Source organism: Podarcis tiliguerta, assembly GCF_965153285.1.
Source record: "Podarcis tiliguerta genome assembly, chromosome: 5".
In the NCBI taxonomy this organism is placed as follows: domain Eukaryota; kingdom Metazoa; phylum Chordata; class Lepidosauria; order Squamata; family Lacertidae; genus Podarcis; species Podarcis tiliguerta.
In genome coordinates, this window is record NC_139538.1 from 13099557 (window position 1) to 13121920 (window position 22364).

The 22364-nt window shown below is 41.7% G+C and overlaps 1 protein-coding gene across 10 annotated transcripts in view; it reads right to left on the reverse strand.

Annotated features, from left to right (window-relative positions):
* Nucleotides 1–10920: 10920 nt before the first annotated feature.
* NLGN1 (neuroligin 1) overlaps nt 10921–22364 on the reverse strand; it is a 628941-nt gene continuing 617497 nt past the window's right edge. For all 10 annotated transcript variants that reach the window (XM_083442050.1, XM_083442045.1, XM_083442044.1 and 7 more), the window contains 2 exons: nt 16542–17331; nt 10921–13758 (listed from right to left, as the gene is read on the reverse strand). In XM_083442050.1, coding sequence (XP_083298176.1) covers nt 12924–13758; nt 16542–17331 — 1625 coding nt within the window. In that variant the 3' untranslated portion in view covers nt 10921–12923. The remainder of the gene's footprint in view (nt 13759–16541; nt 17332–22364) is intronic.

Below are 22364 nucleotides of genomic sequence, written 5' to 3' on the forward strand. Positions count from 1 at the left end.
TGCTCCCGCCCCCCTGGGTGGGTGGGGGAGCTGAATGGGAACACAGCTCTCAGAACTTTGCGGGAGCCAGGGTGCTCCTCAAAATGTTGCTGCTTGGCTTCTCTCCCCACCCCCAGCCCCAAGGGCAAATGTAGGGTACAGGAACGCCCTGGCTCTTTCATTTATTTATTTATTTATTTTAATTAATTAATTAATTAATTAATTAAATTTGTATACCACCCATCACCTGTAGGTCTCAGGACAGTTCACAACATAAAAATACAAGATAAAAAATGCATCAATATTTTTTAAAAAAAACAATAACAAAATAGCCCCTCTCCCCCCACAAACATTTTTCCAGATCTTCCCAAACATGGTGGGAACTGGGGTGTTCTGTTAAAGGGTCAAGGAAGATGAGTAGCAATGCTACACACCAGAATGACTGCCCAGTCATTGGCCCAGTCTTGTGGACTACTTTGGTGACAGAGATTTAGTAAGAACCTTCTGTTTCCATTTTTTTAAAATGCCTGCTGGAAACTTTTCTATCCCACCACACTTAAAAGGTAAAGCTAAAGGACCCCTGACAGTTAAGTCCAGTTGCGAACGACTCTGGGGTTGCGGCGCTCATCTCGCTTTACTGGCCGAGGGAGCCAATGTTTGTCCACAGACAGTTTTTCTGGGTCATGTGGCCAGCATGACTAAGCCGCTTCTGGCAAAACCAGACAGTGCACAGAAAGGCTGTTTACCTTTCCTCTGGAGTGTTACCTATTTATCTACTTGCACTTGCGTGCTTTCAAACTGCTAGGTCGGCAGGAGCTGGGACCGAGCAACAGGAGCTCACCCCGTCACGGGGATTCGAACCGCCGACCTTCTGTTCGGCAAGCCCTAGGCTCAGTGATTTAGATCACAGCAACATCCACGTCCCCCCCCAAGCTTATGCAAGCAATTACAAATATATTTTTACATAAGAGTTCGCTGATTCCTGATTCTCTATCATCTATCTATCTATACCTATCTATACCTATCTATCATCTATCTATCTATCTATCTGTCATATATCTATCATCTATCTATCTGTTTTATTGTACAGTTTTATGTATGCTTGTTGTAATCTGCGATTATATTTCAAATGAATAGCATATATAAATATTTTTTTATAAACAAATATATTCCTGAGTGCAGGGCCAACTGTACACTTCGTATTTCTCTCTGCGTATTGCAATCTGGTACCACCCCTCACAACAATGGGATGATGTCACACACCCTGACTGGCTCCAAGCAGCTGCTATTTTAGTTGTTCACAGTGGCACCAAGGTAGTGTCACTCTGGGGCATTGTGGGAATTAAAATGGCGGTCTGAAATGGAAGAAACATAAAGATCAGACAGGGGCCCACTGGGCCCCAACAGTCACAGCTGCCCGAGGAAGCTGTGTGGTGATATGGAACCCGCCTGAAATTCAATTCCAACCACTACTGTATCAGCCAGAGCATGTAACTTGAGATGAACAACACTTTGGGAATGAGCTGTTATGGGCTTGAAAAGAAGCTAAACTGTTCCAATGGGAGCAGGGAAAAGGAGTACCTACCACCTGTGTGTTGCCTGAAGCAACATTGATGAGAGAAAATAGACTCTGAAATGTTATAATAGAAACTAACTACCCAGTCACTAGAAGGAAAATGATAGCTATAAGCTTTGAAGGTCCCTGAAGTCTTCAGTTAGGGGTTTGTGGTTTTTGAGGGCAAGGCTGCACTCAGAGAAGGGCCCACTCTGCTGTGCTGTTGCAAATATTATGGGATTCATCCAGGCCACTTTGATGGTTAGCTTTAACAGCTCATTCGGGCTTCTTTTGTTTGAGTTGATGATGTGGATAATAGAGTGATCTGCTTAACCCCCAGACCTTCTGTCCTAGCCATTGTTCATGACCATAGCTGTCAACTTTTCCCTGTTCTTGCGAGGAATCCTATTCAGAAGAAGGGAATTTCCCTTAAAAAAAGGAAAACGTTGACAGCTATGTTCATGACCCCAGCAGCCATGTCCAAAGTCTGTTTCGGGGGCCTAATCCGGCCCACCGGTCAGTTTAATCTGGCCCCTGTGGCAGTTTATTCAATCCTAAAAGAAGCTCAACAACTTTGATCCTAAAAAAAGTCAACAGCTTTGGTCAGCCCTCACTTCACTTCACTTCACTTCATCAAATCTGGCCCTCTTTGAAAAAAGTTTGGACACCACTGCGGGAATGCTATGCAAAGCCCAACTAGGGCATCCAATAACATCTGGAAGGCCACAGGTTCGAGATATTTTAAAATCCACTTTCCACTGACTACATTCTGCTGACTGCATCATCTCTGCACAAAATTTAAACAGCCGAGTCAAACATGCTCGAAAAGTGCAACTCAGAATTATCCTCTCGAAATTTAAACGGTGGCTATTCTTCCAATATTTCCGGCCTGCACAAGAGCATTCAGCAAATACATGGGGGATATTTAATATCTAGCGGTAGCCTTTAACACCCAAAGGTTATGCAGAATCAATCAACATTTCACAGTATCTGGAAATAGAGGTCAGTATTTCTGACAGTGTCTAAAACGCAACGGTCAATATCATAGCAGACAGATGGTATATAATAGCTGACGGTATTTGACAGTTTCTGATAGATGACTTGCCATTGATTTTAGTACATTTTATGTCAACTTCATCCATTCATTTATCCCATCAAAACATTTGAATTTCAGATTTTGAGATCAAATCTTTGTTCCAAGATTCTGCACTAGGGTTCTGAGGTAAAAAGTGGCCATCAAATTCCAGTTTGTAAAATGAATGGCTGGTTGTTGTTTTTTAAGTTAATTTTTAATTTAACTATTAAATTAAACGCTGCTTAAATTTGATGGGAAAATCTTCTGATAAATTGCCCTGACTGCTCAGAAATGTTTCAAAAGATCTTGAATTTCACATCTGGACAGAGATTGCCTAATTTCTCTTGTCCACATTCTGGTTAGATTGCTGCAAAGCATTACATTTGGGTTTCACTGAAGACAGTTCAGAAACTGCTGTTGGTGCAGGACTAAGCAGACAGACTGCTGACCAGGGAAAGATGATTCTGCATGCAACACCAGTCCTGGCTTGACTTTGCTGGCTACAAATTAGTTTCCAGGTATACTTCAAAGTGCTGGCTTTGACCTGTAAAACCTCAGGACCTTTAGGACTGGGCCTCTCTCTGAACCGACCAGACACTTAGTTCATCAGCTAAGATCCCCATTTGAGAGAAGCCTTCCCCAGGGAAGACTGTCTGGTGCAATTGTTGTCTGTTTTAAGGTACAAGGTAAAAACATTTTCCTTTCCTCAGGGCTTAAGTTTTGAATTGTGAGGGTATGAAATTATGTCAGTGGCCTTCTTGTGCATATCCTATAATTGAGGGTAGGTAGGACCTGGTCCTTTCGAATGTATTTTGGAAGAGTTTTGGAAGGGCACAATCCTACGGCTAGATCCATCTGCATGAAGGAAATTAGGATCCAGTGGCTCTCCAGCTGAGCCAGGAGGTTCCCGCCTGAGCCGGACAATGTTGGCATTACGCCCTCATCCCATCTCAGCCAGGATGCAGCTGGCTGAAGGTGAGACCAGTGGATCTCAAGTCAAAAGGGGCATTTTGTCCCTTTTGCTTCTCATCAGAGACCCTTCTCTACATCCCTACTCCCTGAGAAGTTCGGAGGATGACAATACAAGAATGGACCTTTTCTGTAGTGGTTCCGTTTGTGAAATGTTCTCCCCAGCGAGGCTCACCTGGTGCCATCATTATATGTCTTTAGGCACCAGGCAAAAACCTTCCTCTCTACCCAGGCTTTCAGCCATTAAATAATCTATGGCCTGTTAAATGTGTGTGAGGGGGGTCGTTATTCTGATGTTTTATTATTATGCTGTATTATGCTTTTATTTTTATGCTGTGCAAATTATGTTCTTAATGTTCTACACTGCCCTGGGATCTTTGGATAAAGGGTGGTATATAATTAATAAATACATACATAATTTTGCGGGGTTTGGGGGAGGCAGGTCAGATCTTAAGTCAGCTCCATCACATGACCTGTCAAGCCAGCGAAAAAGGGTGGTCTAACTCAAGCTCTATTTCAAAGACTTCTTTCCCTCTGCCAGACTTTGTCTGGCTCAGGCAGCAGTAGCCCTGCTCCTGAATGGAGTTTTGATCTGGTGTGTTTTTAAACTTACTTCCCATATTTTACAGTGGCTTCTCATTTTTATGATTGCTCCCTTAGTTTCTGTTTATTTTTCCTCTTTTATATGATTTTAAAATCTTTGCTATGTCCATTTTTGTTGTTTTGTAAGGCCCTTTGAGACACCTTGGTACAAGAATGTGACTAATAAATCATCATCATCATCATCATCATCATCCGATAATATAGAAATAAGGCATCTACTGCCAATCCAAGGCTTTTTCATGCAACAGCTTTTGTCCATGCTTAGCTTTGCATATGCCATTCCATTCTTACCACATCTCTCAAACGATTTCTCTCTCTCAAATCTGTAAATAAGAAATCAATTACACAATAGCATTAATGAAACCCAAGACAAAAGGCTTGCCATGCACCGCTTGTGGTTTATCCATTGATTCTTCTTGATACTTCAACTGAACAATTTATCAAACGTAGCCGATGGTTGGCCTCCGTTCAAGAACAGCGTCGTACCAGAATTAAATCCAATCAGAAAATAAATCTGTTTCAACGATGCGTGTTTCAAAGAAGGAACTTTTCTTTGGAGACCTCAGAAAAAGGGCTAAATGATACATTTTCATTTCGAGTGAAAGGAGGAATGTAATTCTCATCCACAGCTGCAGCAGAAATCTTGACAATTTACTTCACAGAATGAAATTAAAAACAAAATAAACCCCACAAAACACTCATCTGAGGGATGTCCATTCTTTAAAAATTTATTTTGGCATATTCCCCCTTCCCCAGACAATGATCATCAAATTATCTAATGTTTGCTTACATTATATAGCAGCTGTCTATAACAATTCATTATTAGAGAAGTGAAAGGGACTAATACAATGAACCAATATCACAGGGGAAAACAATTTGCAAAACATCAAGGAGTAAACTGACGTCACGTTTGACAGCTTACTAAAAAACCCCACAACCCTCTTCTTTGAGGCCTTTTCAGAACATATCTGGTAAAATGACAAGCAGAACATTAAGAATGTCTTGTTGTGATCTAATTACAGCTGTTGTACTTTAATTTCAGGGATATATTTAACCCATGAGGTGGCAAACACCCACTTACTGAACGCTGAATAATGTAACAATGCTCAATGAGGAAAGCCACCTGCAGTTCTAGTTGCAGTGGATCCATTTCTGAATACATTTAAGGAATGTATTCAACATTTATGCGCAACGGTTGCTTACAAGAGCCTCCCATACCCAAGAGAAATTGCGCTATACAATTTACTGCAAGGTTTACAGGAGCAGAACCCTCCGCATGTGCTCCAATTATACCTTCTTCTTTTTTTGCAAAATGAGCTGGTAACTCTAACACTAACCAAGATCTCCAAGAAAACACTGCATGCCTTTATTTTGGCTCCAAGGCCAAATACAAATTGTATACAGCAGAAATGGGGAGCCAGTGGCACTTCAGATATTGTTGAACTCCAGCTCCTTTCAACCCCAGCCAGAAAGTCCAATGGCCAAGGATGATGGGAGTTGGAATCCAATACCATTGGAGGGTCACAGGCTCTCAGTCCCTGCTATACAGCAAAATGGGCAATGTATCACTGACTATCAGGTTGGCAGGGGGAACAGCAGCATGGAAGGTCTCTTGACTTCATGTACGTTTTGTGGATTTCCTAGAGAGATCTGGCCTTTGAAGACATCTGGTTGCCTATTGAAAGAAGCAGGATGATAGACTCATCTGGCCTGACTCATCTGGAAACTGTGTTCTTAAGAGGCATGCACAGACTTGAAGCTGCTCTGAGAGCAGCCAATCTCTCAGTAGGCAATCAAGTGGCTTCTTTATTTAAAACCAGCTTAAACGTTTAGCCAGGTGATCAGCTAAAAATAAGTCGTGTGTGGGTGTATATGTGCTTTTCTCTTGAACATACCAGGGCAGTTTTGCAATCACGTCCAGGTTTGGGGGTGAATGCCAGGCATATTGTGTGGGTTCCTCCCTCCCCCCAGCAAAGAAACATCCCTCATCTGCAGCGTGAAACCAGGTTCACAGGTGGTGTGATTCAAATGAAAAATGCCAGCAGTGCTATTTTTCTAGAAAAAGAAGTGCTGGAAATCACTATGAACGCCTCCCTTGTTCTCTTATAATGGCATGGCAATGGTGCCCACCTGAGAGGTGTCAGAACTGAGTGCCAGTGAGTTCTGGCTGGAAAGAAAAAGCCCTGAATACCAGGAAGCTGAGTACCAGTTTAGCTATCTGACAAACTTTCACAGATTAACGACACCCTTGCTTATATCTCAGTCCCAGGTTTTGAAGCCAGTGGGACCCACCTTCTTCAATGCACCCTTAAACCTTCTTTCTTCCAGCACTACTTGCTACCTGCTTGCTTGTAAGGGACCAGATGACAAGAGTTGCTCAGTGACTCATCGCATCCAGACCTTGAGGTGTGGACCCCTGCTTAAGCACTACTTCTGCTTAACATAAGAAAAGCCCCACTAGATCAGACCATACGCTTGCCTAGTCTGGCATCCTGTTTCCTACCATGGGCAACCAGCTGCCTATGTAGAACATTGTTCCCCAGCAACTGGCATCTCTGTCTGTGGAGGCAACAACAGCCTTCTCTTCCATTGATTTGTCTAATCATCTTTCATTGCCATTTTATATGGTGGCCATCATCACATCAAATATATAAAATCACATCAAATATATAAAAGGATGTCACATAGAGGAGGGAGAAAGGTTGTTTTCTGCTGCTCCAGAGAAGTGGACACGGAGCAATGGATCCAAACTACAAGAAAGAAGATTCCACCTAAACATTAGGAAGAACTTCTTGACAGTAAGAGCTGTTCGACAGTGGAATTTGCTGCCAAGGAGTGTGGTGGAGTCTCCTTCTTTGGAGGTCTTTAAGCAGAGGCTTGACAACCATATGTCAGGAGTGCTATGATGGTGTTTCCTGCTTGGCAGGGGGTTGGACTCGATGGCCCTTGTGGTCTCTTCCAACTCTATGATTCTATGATTCTATGATTCTACATCTCATGGTAGGAAATTTCATAGTCCAATGATGCACTCTGTGAAGAAGGGCTTGGCTTGGCTTGGCCTGATTCTCCTGACATTCAGCTTTGGGTTCCAGTATTATGAGTGAAGAAGAAAATTGACTATCTATCTATCATGATAGTCACATTGCCTATTACTTTACTGAAGATCACAGCCTGTGCATGCCCTACTGCGATGACAAGTCTTCTCCATCTGCTGTTGAGTTTGCAATAATCTATCCTGCACTGACTTATGAAACTGTTGTAGTACACTATAACCTCTTTAATGCATGCATGATAGATCACCTAGGGCTGAAGACAGAACATTATTTTTCCTGTTGAGGGTCACCTTCACTTAGTGGTTATCTGCCAGGCTGACATACCAGCAGTGGGCAGAGTTTGGTGAACCCAGAGAAAAAAGTGGGTGGGTCATCTCTGTCCGTCTGCCCCCCCCCTCTCTCTCCGTCTCTCCCTCTCTGCCCCATTACTTGTCTCTCACTTCCATTGGCCAAAGACCATACATGTGGAGTTTTAACCTGGGGAAAAAACCTTAAGGACGTTTAATCCTAAAATAGGTCTAGTCTAGTTACATAGAATATAAGTGACTCCAAACCATTCAGCAACATTTACTAATTAGATAGGTAGCTGTAAGATGCAAGTATGAAAAAAGAAACTAGTGCAGTGTCTGATATATAGGTGCATATGCTAACAAAATGTTGTGGTGGTTTTTTTAAAAAGTGCTCCTCTGATCTCCTCTACAGCAAAAAAGAGACAGATATCAAAATGCAGCGAGCATCCTCAGCCGGTGGGGACTGCTGGAGCACAATGGATCAGTGCCACAGGTGGCCCGCAGCCTTGTTCTCCCCTTGAGAAAGAGATGGACTGCCTGACTTTAAAAAGTAAGTTCAAAGGTACATAAACATGTGTGCACATGTACATCTCCATCCTGAACCTTTGGGGAAACAGCAATCCTTCTCTGTGTCTGGTGGTAACATCACAGGTGCTAGCCTGTACGTACTACTCTGTCACAATGATAAAACAATCTGCATGAGAGAAAGAGGCAGCTATTCCATGCTTTAATGTGAAATAATGCAGAAAACCTGCAGAACCTCTTATCCAAGGGCTGGCGGGGGACGAGGGAGGAACCTTGGGCAGCAAAGGTTATATTTGCTAACCAAATGCCAAGGTAGTTTATTTTGTGCATAGATAATACTTTCAAGATACTATAGGAAACGATTTGGCAGGAAACGATTCCAATGATTCCAATGTGATTCCAAGATTCTTGTCTAAGATTCTTGTCCAAGATACTTTTCTAAAAAAAATGATAAAAAAGAATACTTCATTGTACTTACACATACATTGACAAATATGCAAAGGCAGTGAAGACAAGCAGTCGCTTCGCATGAATTCTGAACGCTGAATCCTCTTTGATTACATAGGATAACTTATTGATAGAAAGATGCAAGAAATAAAATATCTCACTCATCCCCCCCCAAAGGTCTATTTTGAAAGGTGTGGAGGGGGGAACCCCCCCCCCCAAAAAAAACATTTATACATTCTGGTGGGAATAAACTTCAGGAAAGACCTCCAAAATTTATTGCCATTTTTACCTCTGTGGCTCCCTCTATAATGAGGCCTTTGGTCTTTAACTACCTGTGGCCTTTTAGTAGTGGCTGTGATGTTTTTGATATATTTCTCTTTCCTCTTGGTTTTCATGTATCTATGCGGGGTTCACTGTCTGTTTGTTTGGGTTTTTTTGTAAGTTGCTCTGGGTTGCCGTGGGCAAGATAAAGCAACTGACAAATTTAATGAAGAACAACAACGCATCCCAGATGTCTTCAACCAGAGCAACACTATCACGGCCTTTCAAAACTGGATGATGTGGGGGGACAGCGCTCCACTTTCATCCTAACTGCTGCTCTGCAATTATAGAGTTGCAAGCTGGATGGTGCTCCCCAGAGTCGCCCAAGAGTTTCTTGATCCCTCTCCTATATAAGATGGAGAACCTGTGATCCACCAGATGTTGTTGTAAACAAACCTCCACCAGCCTCAGCCAGCATGATCCATGAATGAAGAGAGTTGCATTTCAACAACATCTGGAGGGCCAGTATCCCCTTCCCTGCCCTACTGAAGGCATGCATCATCATCCAGTGCTTTCTTACAAGTCTTGGGGCCTTGTATAGGCTGCTCAGGGCTGGGGAGCCTGTGTCCAGTGCTCAAGGGTGATGGGCTTTGTAGTCCAGGAACACCTGGTGGGCCACAGCTTCCCCAGCCCTGACGCAGCTCTTCCACTTGCAAGTGTTTTCCCATTTGGTGTAACGGAGGAAGAAAATCTCCAAAGGAATCTGCCCCCCCCTTCATGAAAACAAATGCAGACGCTGAAACACCCAATACTTTCATATGTGCACAGGAATTTACAGGGAGCTTGAGACAGGGCACACACTGGATATGCTCCAACACAGAGCTGAAAATGAGGAATGTCAAGGCTTGCAACACCCGTGACTGTGATTTTGTGCAGCCACATATATACATGTGTTCCATTTCCAACTGCGCAGGATCACCGCCAGGATCTTCATCCTGTGCTTTTGTGAGCAAGTAAAAAATATACTTTACATTTGCATTAGTCCCTTCATAATTCACAGTTATAATAAAATCATTGGCTGCCCAAAGTAGGGGGGGCATAGTGTTGGGTATGATTTTACCCAAATCATTTATTTTTAAGTAATAAACATAAACAAGAACAGAGAGAGAGGGAATATGAATGAGGACGAGAGAGCTAAAGTGAGATATATGACCACCAGGAATCTAGGACAGAAAATTATTTTGTCTTCTTACTGGTAAAAAAAATGCATCAACCTGGTTTTCTATGGGTTTGGTTTCTATGTTGGTTTTTTTGTTCTTCAATGTGTAATCTTGGTTTTACGACACTTCATTTATATATTTCTTGTGGTCATCTCCCATCCCCCCGGGTTTGTTTCCATTACTCACATAGCAAAATACAATCTTCTGATTAAACAATAGTTATCCGATGGCAAACAATTCTTTTTATTGGTTTACATTTGGCAGGTCACAGTCACAACCACGTCAGGCAGAAATTGCACATAGACCATCCTGAATTTTGAAGACTTTCCCTGTGTCATCTTCTACGAGGGAATTTTAATAACTGGGGCCGTTAATCTATCTGTATTGTGTGCTTTTTAAAAGGAAAGGAAAGGAAAGGAAAGGAGAACTAAAGGAAGCACTTGAAAATTTAAAAAAGGGTCCATTTTCCACTTTCGTATTTAAACTCGTATTTGATGTGCTAAGAGCTGAATTTCTAAGCGTTTATTTGCTGTATAACCTTTTCTTGTAATTGTCAGATATTATTTGAAATGTGTGTTTAAAAATAAAACCTGAAGTTGTGGTTTCCAGCAGCCAACCTTTTTGCTGCCTTGCAAATGTTGGTTGGAAAACGCACAGCCCAGTCTTATATATGTTTACTCAGAAGTAAGTCCCAGTGTGTTTAGTGGTGCTTAGTTACTTCCAGGCAAGAATGCAATCGGTTACAGCTTGTGACTTACACTTTCATAAGGAATTCAATGGTGGAGTCGCAACCCCAAAGTGATGGTTGTTATTTGTTTATTATATTATTTTTAGCTGTAGAAGGCGTACCAAAGTCTTCAAAAGCCAGACTGATCTCAAGAAATAACTCTTTATTCTGAGACAGTTACCATTACTTCATTAAAAAAATGACAAAACAGCAATAAACATTTGAGCTCTTTAATGAGCAAATATCAGGTCTCTTAGCATTGGAATAATTATAATATCCATTATCCAGATTAGCTTTATTTTTTCACTCAGCGGCCAACATGAATGGCCCAGAAGTACAAAGATTTTATTTCCCCCCATCAAGTAGTATACAATTTGCTGTGTGTGTAATAAGCTTTCAATCTTGAAAAAGAGTAACTGAAAAGAAACATTTCTGTTACTGCAGTTAGTTTGTCAGAGAAAGTTCTGCGCGTTATCTTACAAACTATCAAAATTGCTAGTAATTTGAAAAAATGCAAAATAAAAAAAAATCACGTAACTTTACTCTAATAGAAATATAATACAGGAAAAGAGAGAAAGTACTCCTCAAGGATGTGCTCTTTAGTCCATCTCAATTTTTTTCTCTTTTTTAAATATAAATGTACATCTGATTACACATACAAACATTTTGTTTTTTTGTTCTGTTTTTAAATGACCGTGACATACCATTTCTTTAAAATCCAAAAGTAACGGGGGGAAGGGATACAAAGACCTTCCTCTCATTTTAGACCATTCCTTTCAAAAACAGGACAATATTCAGTAAGATGCAGAAGTAAAACATTTTCCAGATGGTGACTTCAATCCTCCCACAGCCTCTGTATCAATATTTGTACTCTGCAGAGAGATCTCCTTTGATTTGGAGCGAGCTTACAGGAATGCTGAAGAGAAAATGCAGAGGAAAAAAGGAATACCTCGGAAATCCTAGGAATGAACTTCCTCAGTGCAATATAACAAAGTCAACAGAATTACTGAGAGCTGTAATCGTCGTGATTTGGGCAGGGAGGGGATGAGGGCATCTTTACACATTGCAAAATATTCCTTGCAAATAAATCTTTGGATTATTTATTTTAAAATTTTATTTTACTGGAATAAACGCAAGAGGTTGTAATGAACCTTCAACAACATGTTAAGTGCTTCATCAAAGGATGCCCTATTCACATTGTTATCGCTATAAATTAATTGGGCGGAAAGAAAAGAGAGCATTTAGAAACATACAGAGTTGCCTTTCATGTTCTTTTGGGATTCCTATCCGGGTTTGTTCTCTGCTATGCACCAACCGTACCATCAAACACTTCTAAGACCTTCTGTAATGCCTTCCATTACTGGGAAGCTACTGGGAATTTCGGGGTTGTCGATTATGGTTTTTTCCCCCTTGAAAACAAACCTCCTTTAGGTTGCGCCAATTGAGGAAAGAAGCTTCTGTTGAGAACTCCAATGGGACAAGAAGAATTTTTTAATTACGGCTTAATCAGCAGCACAGCCACCAAGCATAATAAATTATCATGCACATCGTGCTAAAATATCCGGTTTCCTTTATTCCCGCAATGTTTATACTGACAGCACTTATGTGATAACCTGCCAGACTACAAAAGCTCATTTCCTTTTTTCTCCCTTTTCCTTTTTTTTTTTTAAACTGGCAGATCTCAGCATATAAGCCCCTTTCTAAGGCCTTTTAACAGCACTAGTGCTTTGTATACTTATCCAAATATGTAAATATGGTCTACACAAGAAAACAGTTCCAAATAAAAACTGGTGAAAATTATCTGACATTCCATTAACGTGTCCCATTGTGCATATTCATAGAACTTTTTAATTTCAGTCATAGTTTCTTTCCCACTTTTTGTGTTGCACATGCCTAATTCCATTACGTAACTGAAATCCTCAAAAAATTAATACTCGAATGTGAATGAAAAAAGTATCATTCAGGACAACTGCTTCAAGCAATTGCAAAAAAGTTATAATTTCTTTTTTTTTTCTCTTTTTGTTAAAAGTTCATTTGTATATATGTACAGTTCATTTCCCCACCCCAAATCCCCAAAGTTCTTGATATGTATATTCACATCATATTTCTCCATATTTAAATAGTAAGAGTCTTGTAGGTTGAAAGCCAAGTGAAGTCTTCTGTAATTATAACCCACTGTAATCCACCAAAAAAAAAAAAGTTTGTTTCACCTTGTCTGGCTATACCCTAGTTGTTGAATGTGAATGGGGGTGCGGGTGCGGGTGTGTGTGTGGATGGGGCAGTGTGTTATTCTGTCCACCAGTAAATGTATTAAATGTGTGTAAGGGTTGAATCCCAGGTATAGTGTTGGGTATCATTGTAATGGTGTTGGGGGTCATTAAAGGAATATCATCAGGTGACCGCCTCATAGCTAGTGTGTAGTCTGGGGGGCAGGCGGTCCTGAGAACCACCTCATGTGGATGGATGGATTCACATTCATGACCCAAGTCAGTGTGCTTCATCTGGAGGGACATTATTTCCTCTTCTTGTGCGTGTGTAAGATCATTGGTAGTTGTACGCTGCGGGCTGCATCTCCGATGGACGTCGTGCCTCCTCTTGTCCTTTTTGTAATATAGAGCTGCAAAGGCTAAAATGTTCAGGAACAGCAAAGATGCTCCAACAGCAATAGTTACACTCAACTCCGTGGAGTAGTCTCTTTGATCTCCTGAAATTAGGCTTGGCGGTTGTTTGGGATCATCTTGCTTGGCTGTAGGAAAGGCTGAAGTTACGGGTACCAGATTTTTTCGGGTTGGTCTGAAAGTAATATCAGTTGATGGCACTTTAGTCGTCGTAGAGGTATACTGTGAAATGTCATTAAGATTGTGCAGGTGAGGTACCAGTTCCAACCACAGGTTCACCTTGTTGGCCCTGTAATGTTCTTTCACTCGCGGCTTTAATCCAATGTGAAGGTAAAGCTGGTCTTTCTGAGAGTATCTGGTCCATGCTACTTCCTCAAAGCGGTTGGGTTTTGTGTGAATGAACTTAGTATCTTGTGGGACAGGCTGGTTCGGATCCCTAGGGAGGAAAAAAGTGGACATGTTCAATATTGCTGAAAATGGCTCCAGCTTTGGGGGGAAAAACACCAATCACAAGTGGGGAGAACATCATTACAGTGAGGTCCTGGTTGCAGGCTTCACATGGGCATCCTGCCAGAGACTGTGAGAACATGATGTGGACATAGGCAGGCCTTTGACCAGATCTAGAAGGACTCTCCTTATGTTCTCTCCCCCCGCCCCACAAATATTTCATATACAGTGGTACCTTGGGTTAAGAACTTAATTCGTTCTGGAGGTCTGTTCTTAACCTGAAACTGTTCTTAACCTGAGGTACCACTTTAGCTAATGGGGCCACCCGCTGCTGCTGTGCTGCCGCCACACGGTTTCTATTCTCATCCTGAAGCAAAGTTCTTAACCCAAGGTACTATTTCTGGGTTAGCGGAGTTCGTAACCTGAAGTGTCTGTAACCTGAGGTACCACTGTAGTGTCAGCATTTATTTATTTATTTTTTAAAAAAACTTATTATGAAGTTGGCTTTTGATCAGCAAAACATTGGGGAGAGGGCTCAGCTCTTAGTAATGCCATACCATCTGTTACATGGTCAGATAAAATATAATATTTTTTTTATTTATTTATTTGTACCCCACTCAGCTGACTGGTGTGCCCCAGCCACTCTAGGCGGCTTCCAGCATATACAAAAGCATAATAAAACATTAATCATGAAAAACTTCCCTATACAGGATTGCCTTCAGATGTCTTTTAAAGGTTGTATAGTTACTTATCTCTTTGACATCTGATAGGAGGGTGTTCCACAGGTGAGTGCCACTCCTGAGAAGGCCTTCTGTCTGGTTCCCTGTAAACCTCACTTCTCACAATAACCTGAAGGGTGAACGTTCAGTGGGTTTGGGGGGAGGATTTCTCAGTGAGGAGGGAGGCTGCTCAGTGGTCATGAAATGCTAACTGATTGTTGAGAGGAGGGGACGTAAAAGCAAGTAGGAAGGAATATGGAATGAAGTACTGGAGTGGACTTGGTTGGCTGGCTGGAGTAGTGAGCAGGAGCACTCCAAACTGCAAGATTTTGTTGCAGGTTCGACTTACTGTTATTATTCTTGTGGGCAGCAAATGTAGCAGGAGTATTTGGTTCATTTAGCTCAGTCACTGTTATGACACAAATCCGTCATGCATTTAGCATCAAAGGCTGCATGAAACTTTTATCTTCAGAAGACACTGCACCACTGAATACCACTTGCTGGAAGCCAATAGTGGGGAAAGTATATTGACTTCATGTCCTGCAAGTGGGCTTCATAGTGACACCTGGTAGGCAACTGTCAAAAGAATGAAGTTCAGCTCTTGATCTGAGCTATCTGGACTCCTCTTACATTATACATGCAGGAGTGTCTCCATCCCTACCATTCAGCCCAGACACTGAGCTCTAGCTCCAAGGGTCTTCTGGCTGTTCCCTTATTCCCAAGCCTATTTCCACCTCCTCTCTTATGCTTGGGTGTTGCCATTTTAGCTACATAAGCAAGAACACTCACCACCAGAACACTGGAACTAGAAGAAATGATTAACATTCATGTGGCAATTTTTGAAAGTTCAAGACACTTTACATTCATCATCCCTTTGCAATTATTACAACAATGCTATAAAATAGGGCAGCATTGTCCTCATATTATTCATGGTGGGGGGAGGCTCAAGGAGAGAGACGTTTTGCCAGTGAGCTCATAGCAGCAGAGGTGAAATGTGAAGTGGGGACCAACGGCGTTAATCTGTATAAGGCAGCTTCCTGGTTTTTTTTCAATATAATAATTACGCACATTATTGTTTCCATGCACCTTACTTCTAAAATAGTTAAAATGTTCAAAATGTTAAAATTGAACAAGGGCGTGATTCATTCTCTCATGGTTGAAGCCCATTCTCCTCCTGGTTGTCTTTTGAGTTTAAGTGTTAGGCATCATTTACAGCTGGTTGGGATATCAGTTTAATCCTTCCATATAGTGAGAACAGAATCTTAGAATTGTAGCGTTGGAAGGGACCCTGAAGGTCATCTATTCCAACCCCCTGCAATGCAGATCTGATCAGATCCATTTATTTAGATTTAGTCATCAGACTATCTCAAATCAAAAGCCTAACAAGGTAGCATCAATAAAGTGGTTGACAATGCCTGATAATTATATTGGAACTCAGCTTATATCCCCAGCCGTAATGGGAACATGCTCATTGGAAGATCCTGAAGCTGAGGCTCCAATACTTTAGCCACCTCATGAGACGACTCCCTGGAAAAGACCCTGATGTTGGGAAAGATTGAGGGCACAAGGAGAAGGGGATGACAGAGGACGAGATGGTTGGACAGTGTTCTCAAAGCTACCAGCATGAGTTTGACCAAACTGCAGGAGGCAGTGGAAGACAGGAGTGCCTGGCGTGCTCTGGTCCATGGGGTCACGAAGAGTCGGACACAACTAAACGACTAAACAACAACAACAATGGGAACATGGGAAAATATCATTCCCCACAATTCCAGAGACATACACTAGACTAGTAGAGAAATGTAATCTTCTGTGAGTGTTAAGAGAGAAAATGGTAAATCCTTTTAAGGGAAATTTCAGATGAAATGCTTTGATTATGCCCTTTCTGGATCATTTTAAATATGTTGCTCTCAGTTGTAAGCTTATGAGCTGAAAACACATGAAACTACAGTTACCAATGTGGAAACCCTTCTTTGTGATCTGGGTGTCATGAGAAAGGATAGGCCTTGATTTGACCAAAATCTTGATCTGCCTTATAAGCTCATCGATTACTTACCCGGTTTTTGCAAAGTTTGTCCAATATGTCATCACCACTGCGCTCAGCATGACATCATTTTTGGAAAAATTACAAGGAAACAATTCAGTAGGACCAATCATTGGGATTCCTAATACATAAGGAACCTCATCCCCATGAGCAGCGTCTGCCCATGCAGGTACCTGGTCTGTTTGGCAATGATGGTAGAAGGCATAAAAATATGTGGGTGATCCAAAATTTGAATGAAGATCAGCTGTAGCAACCGCTGGTGCAACCCACTGATGATCGGTAAACAAAGCCAGCAGTGTTTTCCTTCTTGTCTCAGGATTATGTCTATCCGCCCAGTCAGTGTACATAAATTTAATGGTTTCTCTCAGTATATCTTTGCCTTCAGGGTATCCGTATAAGTTATCGACAAAGTTTGAAACAGCAAAGTCAAAGTCACTTGCGGATATGCCGTCTTCGCTGTCGACAATGTTTTCGACAAATTTCAACCCTTCTCCTTGGTTGACACCCAACATTATGTCGTAGTTGAGGAACTCTCCTTGCTCCATCAATATCTGAGGGTCATCTGGTATCACATCCCCATCAATGACTGGACCAAAGGCTATGTGGTATCGGGCTGGTTGGATATCTTGATCGACAAGTACTCTATAAGGCTTCTTCTGTAGACATTCTACTAATTCTACAGTGTCAGACACATTGCAGCCAACCTTTGTAGCCAGCATCCTGGCATATTTGGCAGGTTGAAAACTGACTGCCCAGCTGGAAAGAGCCGTTCCACTTTGAGCTATTGCCCTTTGAAAAAGTCCTGTATGGGAAGGTAGAAGACAGGATAAGAAAACAGACCCGAAAGCAATAGCTAAGTGGTTTCATGCTTAAAATATTTGAGTTAAGTTAGGAAAACACCTCATTTTTGCAATATAATCATTAGGTAATAATAATAATAATAATAATAATAATAATAATAATAATAATAATAATGATAAAAAATGAGGATGAGAATGAGAATGATAAGGAAGTGGAGGAGGAACACATTGGTTGGTATATGTGCAGTTAAACAATGTAATACAGTTGTGTCCAAACAAAAACTATATATTGTTGTTGTAGACTAATGAGAGAACACAAGTGAGACAAGCAGACTTAAAACTTGCAGTGCCTACTTTACATTTTACGATAACCACAAAATCCCCCAATTGGAGCCAGGTGCAAATAAACAATACACGTAGAATTAAATAATTCTGAGCTCAGGCACTAGTAATAGAACATAATGGAGCTCACAGGCCTTCCACACACAAAATCTACCCTGTGTTCTCCCAAGTTTTCTGAATTTCAGCAGTAAAATTTAGGGTAGAAGGAGGGTTGTTTCATTGCTGCTATTGTTAAGCAATCAGGAGTCAAGATGGCCTGGAGATTCAGATCTGCCTTCTGTCCACCCTGATCTGTATACAAATGATAACATGCCAATCCTGAGATACACACAGATGGGGTTTTCCATTGGTGACCCCAGTGTTGTGGAATGCCCTCCCTGCTGAACTATGATAGGTCCCAACAGTGTTGGCATTCCTCTGGCTCTGGAAGACTGTTTAGGCAAGCATTCCCCTGAACTGAACTTCTGGTTTTATTGTTTTAATTGTGTTTTACTGTCAAAAGTTGACTTGTTTTACTGTATATATTAGTTATGGATGCTCTTACTGCTTTGATGCAATTGCTTTGTGTATTTTAATTATGCATTGATTTTATAGTTTTAAACCACTTAGAAGCCATTTGGACATACGTATAAGTGGTAGATAAATCAATATTAATATTACTAAGAAAAGAGTATAGTTATTTGGTGGATCATTCCTGCACCTGGACCACTGAATAAAACATGAGTTGAATGTCGGATGCAAAGCATTAATGCCCATGTATTTATTGCTGCCTTCAGTGCCACAATTCGTCCATGAAGAATGTGGCTTATTTTGAATAAAATTGTTGTACTAAATTGTTATAGTAGAGATGGGGAACCTGTGGCTGTCTGGATGAACTTGAGATGCTCTAATCAGCATGACTACCTTAACAATAAGAGATTATGGGAATGTATGGAGGGCCACAGGTCCCTCATCTCTGAGTTTCAGGAAAAAAAGACTCTGCTGCAGTTATTTAATTCTTTATGCCCTATAAACCACTTTTTTCACATTTCACAAGAACTGAGTTGTGGAAGTGAACTGGCAGCATCCTCATCGTGGCATCACACAGAAACCCTTCTCCTTCCATCTGGGAAGAAAATAATCAATGGAGGAGGCCACGTTTATTTGAACATAGGCACATGATAGGCCCCCTTCTTCCAAGGAACAGATCAATCGGTTCGAGAATTCCTAGATTCAAACAAATGGAATAAGGCCCACATACTTCATTACTATCTCCGCATGAGGAGGGAGGTAGGAAAAGGGCACAGTGTGCAAAAGTCAAATACTGAATTACACATTTTAGTTTATTATTTATTTGCAGCACCCCAAGAAGGTGGCACTTCAACAGGACCCATGAAAATGTCACTGGTATCAACTTAAGATTGCTTCCAGGTGATGTGATCAGTCCTTGTTGTGCTGAGTTTCTATGTTTCTCCATAAATAGATCATTGTCCCATAGTTTCCAGTGCTTTCCCCCATCACTTTCCTTACCACAGAAGGTTTGATTTTTGTAAAAGTGGGTGGTGGTTGCTTTTTGAAACGCAGCGCTTTTATTGTTCAAACCTTTAATTTTCTGGTTTGCAGTTGAATCCCTCTCACAAAATAGTGACCGCTTGAAAGCAGCTCATATTTCTACAGAGCCAATATGCTTACTACTGACTGTAACCTTCAATCAGTGTGGGCAGTTTCAAACTCTGCATTGCATTACAGTGGTTAATATTGCCGGCACTGTACAAATCAATAGAATTCTGAATCCGAGTTCAGCTTCTGAACGATTCATTGGATTTCATTTACATTGAACTCAAGGAATTTTCTTTTAAATTATGGCAGAATATACTCAAATTGGATTAAGAATTCTGCTCCATCAGTGAATGGGTTTGTGGGATCTGCCCCACGCTGCGCCCTTTACTGTTGTTTCGGGAATGCTTAAGGAATCTGATACTTTCTGATTCCTTCTGCGCCTTTTGGACCAACACACAGATTGGAATCTCACTATCCAATAAATTTCACGCTCCCCTGAATGTTGCCATGAATTTCCTCAGCGGTTTAAAGGTACCCAAATAGGTTTAAAGATATCAAAAATATGGTTTTACACCTGTTTTTTGATGGACAGAATGCAATGTATTTTGAAAGGATTTTGAAGGGGGGGGGAGAGAAAGTAAATAAATGTGAAACAGAATGGGTAAAAAAAAGGTGTCGGTAACACAGACCAGAAATAGATTCAGCCACACCCAAAAGGCTTTGCCATTCACTTAAGTGGAAAGGACAGCTTCATTCACATAGATAGTACAGAGTAATTTCCTGTTCCACGGATAATCCTCAGCCCAGTATAACCCTCAAGCTGACACATGACTCCCTTCTCTCCTCAATGGGAGAAAATAGCAAATGAATGCCACTGTGCCGTGTTTATTTCCACTGATGGCAAAAGCACTAAATCGGCTTAAATCCCTGCAACTTCTGCCTTACTGGGTTATGGATTAGATGGTAAGGAAAGTCACCTGCTCAGAAACTGCTGATATAAACACCAGAGCTTGTTAAATGCTCCATTAAAGGTTGGATTAAGTTAAAAGTGGTCGAAGTCCTCAAACCATAAAGCTCAATTCAGCTACTTTAAGGACAAAAATCTTTTTTTTTTTATTGAACTGTGATAATGAAAAAAATGGATGAAAGGGATATTCCACTTTAACCCTTAAAGCCTCTCTCTCTGAAGCAACTCCATGGAAACCAGTAGCACTGCTCCAGAGTAAATGGTTTGAGGATTGTAGCCTTAGCACAGAGAGAAGGTACTATCAAAAGTAAAGGGCATAATCCATCCATCTGGTCATGTTGAAGTTACCTTACATTCAGTGGGATAGAACCAAAATCAACAGACTGTGTAACCTCATCTAATGTATGTTTACTTAACAGTAAATTGTATTAAGATGGAGCAGCACTTATTCCCTAGGGCGTATGCTGATTTAAAAGTGCTTAAATTTGGCTGGGTCATGTCCAAACTCCAGCTGAATGTATGTTATTCATGGCTACAGTTTGTTCATTGATATTTTCTATTGTGTACATACCTCACTATTACCCACCATTTTTAAAACGCTATCTTGGTCTGTGGCTCTATACAGCTAAAATAAATCTAGTCTCACTTTGAGTGAGAGTCATATTTATCCCAGTCACTGGAGGACAGATGGATATTTCTACTCTAATTTATGGAATAGCCGCTGTGAAAACAGGATGCTGGACTAGATGAGTCACTGGCCTGATTCAGTAGACCCTTCTTATGTTGTCGAGTTAATTTCGACAAAAATGTCATGGTTCAGATTAAAGCTGAACCCAACCTTCTCCAGAGGACTTCTTCTAAGAACACTCCTTGGATTCTTCTTCAAAGATTTTCAACCATTGTGCTGCTGATGCTGCTAAACAATTGTTTGGAGTATGGGGTTGGCCTATGCATGTTTCTTCATCAATACTGGATAACTGCAGGACCAAATGGTCAACTGTCTAAGTGAATGAGCCACCACACCAAAAGTGGGTAGGACATCTGCATCACTTCACATCTCTGGGTGGGCAATGTTGTCCCACGGATTGAGCTCATTAGAACTGGGCTGAACTTTCAAACGTTTTTGCTGGGGGCAGGGTTGGGATGAAATAAGAACAAGTTGGGGGCCCTGAACATTGTTGGGCATGTGGAAATAGAAGACAGCTCCACTGCAGCTCACACCATCTCTCCTACCCTATTCTGAGGTAAAATGAAAGGGGTTGCAAAAATGGCTCCCCCACCGATGACTGCTTTTCTTGTGACAATCACATCCCACACTTACAGAGTGCCTCTCAGAATGTGGTGTGAGGAAGAGATGGTAGCCAGTGGTCCATTTCTCCAGCTTACGGAGGCTGGACCTCAGAGGAGAGCTTCAGCAATGCCGTAACACTGACTGGGAACTGGGGCATGTGTGGCTTAGCATAAAATGGCTGCCACCGAGGTGGTTTTAGGGCAGTATGGCCAGTTCCTCTGCACTGGGCTCCAAGCAGAGAGGGTGCATGAGAAGCACTTCCCTGGCTATGGGGAGAAGGCATGAGGGCTCTGACAGGGTCCAAGAGAAGAAGAAGAAGGAGGAGGAGGAGGAGGAGGGTTTGGATTTGATATCCCGCTTTATCACTACCCGAAGGAGTCTCAAAGCGGCTAACATTCTCCTTTCCCTTCCTCCCCCACAACAAACACTCTGTCAGGTGAGTGGGGCTGAGAGATTTCAAAGAAGTGTGACTGGCCAAAGGTCACCCAGCAGCTGCATATGGAGGAGCGGAGACGCGAACCCGGTTCACCAGATTACAAGTCCACCGCTCTTAACCACTACACCACACTGGCTCTCCCACCTACTTCCCAAAGCCTAGTTATTGCTTGCCCAGCTTTGGGAAGGAGGTGGGAGGACTATAGGACTCTGCCAGAGCCCCGGCACCTCCTTCCCAAAGCCCAGCATGCTGTGAGGGCTGGGGTGGGGGCGCCAAATTTTGGCCTAGCTCAGGGCGCCATAATACCAAAGTCTGCCCCTGGCTGCCACATCTAAAAGAGCAGAAAAAGAGGCAGTAACACAAAATGGTGCAGGCAGCTTCAACTTCCCCATCTCATGCACTGTCGATTTTTGAGGAGACATTTGCTGTGACTTTTCACCGCCTCCATAGGATGTAGTGA